The sequence below is a fragment of the Theropithecus gelada genome, chromosome X, assembly GCF_003255815.1.
Source record: "Theropithecus gelada isolate Dixy chromosome X, Tgel_1.0, whole genome shotgun sequence".
Taxonomy (NCBI): Eukaryota; Metazoa; Chordata; class Mammalia; order Primates; family Cercopithecidae; genus Theropithecus; species Theropithecus gelada.
The window spans coordinates 6,610,714-6,617,435 of NC_037689.1; the positions used below are offsets into that span (position 1 = coordinate 6,610,714).

The following is a 6,722-nucleotide window of genomic DNA, read 5'->3' on the forward strand; positions in this document are numbered from 1 at the left end:
CAGACCTGCTAGATTACCTCTTTTTTTGCACAGAACTCAACTACAAAGCTTTAAAATACATAATCAAATCAGACATAACCAATGGAAAAATGTCAGCAACATATAGATGAACTGAATGGCACCATGGACTAATTGGATCTAAGTGACACGTGGAGAAAGCTCCTCATAATTACAGCAGACCGTGTATTCCCTCATGGCTGGTTTTGAGGGGTTCACAGCTCCAGTGGATGAAGTACCTGCCAACATGGTGGAAATAGCAAGAGAACAAGGGTGGAATGTGAAGAGGTGACTCAACTACTGCCATCTCATGATAAAACTTTAACATGTGAGGAGTTGCTTTTTACGGATGAATGAAGAAAGTAGTTTCTTGAGATGAAATCTACTCCCAGTGAAGATGCTGTGAACACTGTGGAAATGACAGCAAAGGATGAGTTGATTAGGTAATGGCAGGATTTGAGAGATCTGACTCCAATTTATAAAGGAGTTCTACTGTAGGTAAAATACTATCAAGCAGCATTGCCTCCTACAGAGAAATCGTTCTTGAAAGGAAGAGTACATTAATGGAGCAAATTTCATTGTTGTCTTATTTTAAGAAATTGCCACAGCCCTCCATGTAGTATTAGCTTGTTAAAAAGTAAATAAAAAAGAAAATAAATTGCCACAGCCACCCAACTTTCAGCAACCAGCACCCTGATCAGTCAGCAGCCATGTACATCCAGGCAAGACCCTCTACCAGCACAAAAGTCACAACTCACTGAAGGCTCAGATTATCTTTAGCATGTTTTAGCAATACAGTATTTTCCAATTAAGTTATGTACATTTTTTTGACATAATACTATTGCACAGTTAACAGATTGTAGTGTAGTGTAAACATCACTTTTATTTTATTTTTATTATTATTTAAAATTTTTTTTATTTCAATAGGTTTTTGGGGAACAGGTGGTATTTGGTTACATGAGTAAGTTCTTTAGTGGTGATTTGTGAGATTTTGGTGCACCCATCACCCGAGCAGTATACAATGAACTCAATTTGTAGTCTTTCATCCCTCAGCCTCCTCCCAACCTTTCCTCTGAGTCCTCAAAGTCCACTGTATCATTCTTATGTCTTTGCATCCACATAGCTTAGTTCCCACTTATGAGTGAGAACATACTATGAACATCACTTTTATATACACTAGGAAATAAAAAAATGTGTGTGACTTGCTTTACTGTGGTGGTCTGGAATAGTACATGCAATATCTATGATTTATGCCTGCATAAATTTATGAAGGGGACATGATTTAACATGTAAAAGTCCACCATCTGGCACCTCAAATTCATGTTCTCTCACATCTAAAATACATTCATCTCATCTCAACATCCTCGAAACTCTTAATTCTTTCCAGCATCAATTCTAAATCCCAAATCTCATTCAAATATCATCAAAATCAGGAAAGGGTGAGAGTCAGAGTATGTTGTATTCTGGGGCTAAATTATTTTCATCTGTGAACTTGTGAAACCAGACAAGACGTTATCTGCTTTCAAAACAGCATGAAGGTGCAGGCATAGGAGAAACACTCCCATTCCAAAATGGAGAAGATGGAAGGAGAGAAGGAGTCATGGGATCCAAGCAAGGTTTCAGACTTTAAGAGATTTTAAGGCTTCAGAATGGTCCTCTTTGGCTTGATGCCGTGTCCTCTGGGCCTAGTAGGGTGGCAGCTCTGCCCTCTTGGCCCTGAGTGTTAGCCCTGCTCCCTTACCCCTGGGCAGAAGCCCTGTTTTCTGAAATTGAGGAGGTGGCTCTGCCATCTGGAGCTCAGGAAGAGGCATCTGGATTCCTGTTCCCCAGGTCATTGCTGTCTGGGCCTATAGAGGCAGTGGCAGCTTGCCAACCTCTGCATCTGTAGCTCTCCCATCAAAGTCACTCTTCCTTTATTTTGTCCCATTTCTGTTCCTTTCATTCCAGGCTGGCTGTGCTTCTTTTGGTATAAAATCCTCAAAACATGTTGGCCTCTGATGCAATTCATGGCGTCCATGCCAACAGTCCCTGGATCCTCCATAGATCTTTCCTGGATAAATGCATCTCCTTCCCTGCATTCTGCTGAGATGGTTGACTGGATCCATGACTCACATACCTCATCTCTTTAGCAATCAGTTGTCCCGCTACACCCTTGGCCCTATTTCCAGAGCTTGCTATCTGGATAGGCTGAGAATCTTCTAAATAATCAAAGGCTGATTCCTTTTTGCTCAGCAATTCTGTCATTGATTTATTTCTCCTCCCTTGCATTTTGCAACCAGCAGCGAGGAGAAACCAGGCCACAACTTCCATACTTTGCTTAGAAATGTTCTTAGCTACATATGCAATTTCATCACTTACAAGTTCTACTCTGCATCTAAGAGAATGCAATCTAGCCAAATTCTCTGCCACTTTCTTACAAGGATTGTGTTTCCACATGTTTCCAATACCGTGTTCCCCATTCCTGTCTGAAAGCTCACCTTCAACATTCATATTTCTAGGAATATTCTGTTAATGATGATGGATGTATTCTCTGAGATGACAGAAACTTTCTCTATAGTTATATAAACACCCCCCCACCCAATGCTAGAAACTCTCCTCCATTTGAATGACCTCCCGTAATGATGCATTCAGAGGAGAGAAGTGATCTGCTGGGAACTCTTAGAGCTTTCCAAACCGGGTCTACCTGTGCTTGCCCTGGCATTCATTCTTTGCCGCCCTTCTGCATACAATTGCTCCTAACTGAAGCCAGCCCCCCACCTCAGCTCAGGATCCCATACCTCCCACCTTCTCAGGGGCTTTGCTCCTGCAATGATCATTCTGTCTCCTGAACCACCAACTGCTCCTTCTAAATGGGATCATTCCCCAACCTAAGGGGGGAACTTACCTCCTTCCCCCATGTCCTTCTATAGCTACTAACATATTTATCTGCTGCCCTTCAAAGTGAAACTGCGTGAACTTATACAACCCACTTCATTGGAGTCATTTTTCAAAATTATATAGAAAGGAAAATGAACCAGAACAGCCAAAACGATTCTGAACTATAACTTTGGGGAACTCACACTACCTAATATCAAGAGTCATGTTAATTCTATAGTAACCAGAACGTGGTACTGGGGAAAAATCAACAGACCAGAATGGAGTCCGGAAATAGGTTCACAGAAATGATAAACTTATTTTCAAAAAAGGTGCAAAGGCAATGGAGAAATATTATCTTCCTGAGAAACTGTGTTGTTTTCCCCCTTGCTTCTTGGCCACTACATTCATTGTTCTTTACTACCGTGGGTTCGTTCCCCATGTTTCTCCTTTGCAGTTCAACTGCTCTTCTGTTTAACTGTCTGTCTGCCCCACTACAGTGTGGTGGCCTCCATGGGACATACCACGTGTGGCTCCTTGGTCTTCACATTTCCAGCATCCCAGATATTTCCTGCAACATGGCAGGCACCCGTGCATATATAAATGAAAAAAAAAAGCGTGTATATATATATATGTATATATATATATATGTGTGTATATATATGTGTATATATATATGTATATATATATATAATTTATTTGTCACAAAAGGTCTTTCTGAGACACATCCTCCACTCATGGTGACATGGGACTGTCCCCAGTGTTTCTGGATGCATAAGAATTGTAGGGCAAGAGAGGGAACAAAGCCTCTTAGTCCCTTTCCTTCTACTACAAACATCTTAGGGATGCGAGTCTGGGGACAGTGGGAAAACCCCGGCTGGCCTTGCATGTGCTTGACTCAGTATGCACACCCCTTGCTGCCCAAGTCCCTTGTTGTCCATGTGCCTTGCTGTCTGCCTTGTGTCCCTGCAGAGCTGTGCAAGGAGACATCGTGACTTCCTTCTGTGCTGCTGACTAGGAGTCAGCCGGTAGGTCCGAAGATCAGTCCTCCCAGGGTGGAAGTGGGAGAGAGTGTGAGGAGGAGCCCGCGGCGCAGTCTATGTCCTCCGATTGGGGAAGGTCCTTGAGGTTGCCATTCTTCTCCTAACAGGCGGCGACACAGCCATGGCCTTGCTATCGTGGGTGTCCCAGACAGGGGAGGAAGGAGGGCCATAGAGCGGAGGAGGACCTAGTGAACATGGAGTGAGCTTTGAAGGGGGAAACTATTTGTGGTATTTGAGTCCCGGAGGCATATGAAACCGCCCACAGAAGACACATTCCGAAGTCTTCAGTGGGAACCTGGGAGAGGGCAGAGGACTGCGCGGCGCGGGATGGGGTGGGGCGAGGAGGGGCGCCACAGCCCACTAGGCAGGCACCATCCTCACTGCGCATGTCCACTGGGCGTCTTCCCCTCTGCACCTTTGCCCATGTGGTAAACGCCCTGGAGCTGTGAGAGTGTGAGGGTCGCGTTCCTGCTGTCTGGACTTTTTCTGTCCTACTGAGACGCAGCCGGTAGGTCCACAAGCCATTCCTCCCAAGAGTTGAAGTGTGAGTGAGTGTGAGGAGAAGCCAGTGGCTATCCGGAGCGTGGGACAGCGTGGTCCACGGCCTCAGAGGCCGAAGGGTCTCAAGGTGCTCGTCCTTCTGCTCGTGAGGTGGCACTGCCGTGGGCCTTGTTGTGGTGAGGTCAGAATGAGGGAAGAAGATGGGCCGCACAGTTGAGAGGGGTCAGGTGAAAATGGGGCGAGTGCTGGGGGTGCTGGGGCAGGTATCCGAGTCCCTGGAACCCTCGACCGAGGACAGATTCCAGGCTCCTTTGTGTCGACCCGGGAAGGAGCAGGGTGGGCATTAAGGAAGGGAACTGGGAACGCTGCGGGTTGGCGACCATGGCCCTGAGGTCTGTAGAGCGCCTGGCAGAGGTGTACAGTGAGGAGGGCCCAGCGCTGTGTGGCAGCTTCTCAACTCCACCGTGGAGGTTTGAGTTGGTGGGGCTCTGCGTTCCAACAAAACTTGATTTTAGGGGGGAAATGGGCCTAGCAAATGGGTGTGTGACAAAAGCCGTAGTTACTGCAGTTTTAATTCTCTGGCTGTATTTTCCCAAATGTCTCCACAGAGGAGAGTTAAGTTGTGAAACCAAACCTTATCGGAAATATCCTGTGTCTTTTGCCAGGAGCCTTAAGAAATTGCTCAGTTAGCTTGACCAACTTAATGGCTTCACAAGCATTCATAAGGCACACACACTTACACTTGCCCTGAGACTTAGTTCGAAAGTATTTACAAACTTTTAAAAAACGACAAGTTAACATTTGGTCATGGAAGTGGTCAAATATAGCTGTCTTTTCAAGTACATTTACCAATTCACAGTATTCTGCTTGCAGTTTGAAATATGATTTGGCGAGGAAGATCAACATATAGGCCTAGACCAAGGAGAAGTGTACCACCTCCTGAGCTGATTGGGCCTATGCTGGTGAGTGCCTTAACCTTTGATGTTTTCTATTAGCAGAAAGTTATTTTTGTAACTTGGTGTTGTTGCAAAACTGTTTTGTAATTGTTGTTGAACCAATATAGATACACCAATAAAGGTGTCCCATGCTGATAAAAATTATCATGGGGGCCTGGCGCGGTGGCTCAAGCCTGTAATCCCAGCACTTTGGGAGGCCGAGACGGGCAGATCACGAGGTCAGGAGATCGAGACCATCCTGGCTAACACGGTGAAATCCCGTCTCTACTAAAAATACAAAAAAAAAAAAAAAAATTAGCCGGGCAAGGTGGCGGGCACCTGTAAACCCAGCTACTCGGGAGGCTGAGGCAGGAGAATGGCGTGAACCGTGGAGGCAGAGCTTGCAGTGAGCTGAGATCCGGCCACTGAACTCCAGCCTGGGCGACAGAGGGAGACTCCGTCTAAAAAAAAAAAAAAAAAAAAATTCATGGCATCTCATGAAGGAAAGACTAATCCAAGAGGAGTAAGTTCTCCTGTTGTCTGGGTGGATGATCTTGTGTTCCCCAGATTTTGCCCATGATTTCCTTCTCATGCTTATTTGCAAAAGATTACACACATTCATCCTAACATAGATTAAAACAGCTTCCAAAGCCCTTGAGGGCAACTGTCTTAGAGTAACCTCTCTGTGGGAAGAGTAACTTTATGAAAAATAAGTATGTGGAATAGTGTTGGAGAAATGTCTTTAGACTTATGATCAGAAACATCTATGTATTCTGTATATTTATATTATTGAAATGTATTGATAACAAAACTTTTTATCTGCACACACACACACACACACACACACACACCCCTCGTTCCAGGAGCCCAGTGATGCGGAGCCTCAGCAAGCGGAACCACTAACTGAAAGTCAGGATCCTACACCTGGTCAGGAGAGAGAAGAAGATCAGGGTGCAGCTGAGATTCAAGGTACTGGGAGGGGAAAGAAAGAATGTCTATGGGGAGGGAAGAAGGCCTATGTGTGCGTCATGCCTTATGCCATGACCAGTAATAGGAGGAAAGAAAACATTGGGAAAGGATCTCAAACATTTGCTGAGAGTTGGCTGGACAAGTGAAGAGTATAGTTTGCACTTCATAGAGTCCCTGGATATAATGAATCTTCTCCTACCTTTAAAATATATTTTGGGCAGGGCGCGGTGGCTCAAGCCTGTAATCCCAGCACTTTGGGAGGCCGAGACGGGCGGATCACGAGGTCAGGAGATCGAGACCATCCTGGCTAACACGGTGAAACCCCGTCTCTACTAAAAAATACAAAAAACTAGCTGGGCGAGGTGGCGGGCGCCTATAGTCCCAGCTACTCGGGAGGCTGAGGCAGGAGAATGGCGTGAACCCG

The 6,722-nt window shown here is 45.4% G+C and overlaps 1 protein-coding gene across 2 annotated transcripts in view; it reads left to right on the top strand.

The window, feature by feature from the left end:
- Positions 1-4,310: 4,310 nt before the first annotated feature.
- Positions 4,311-6,722, top strand: part of LOC112615039 (X antigen family member 3) — an 8,458-nt gene continuing 6,046 nt past the window's right edge. The window contains exons 1-3 of one of the 2 annotated variants that reach the window (XM_025371680.1): positions 4,311-4,401; positions 5,268-5,356; positions 6,193-6,298. In XM_025371680.1, the coding sequence (XP_025227465.1) occupies positions 5,276-5,356; positions 6,193-6,298 (187 nt within the window). In that variant the 5' untranslated portion in view covers positions 4,311-4,401; positions 5,268-5,275. Of the gene's footprint in view, positions 4,402-5,107; positions 5,160-5,267; positions 5,357-6,192; positions 6,299-6,722 lie in introns of those variants that run through there. The other variant, XM_025371681.1, reaches the window with a different exon arrangement.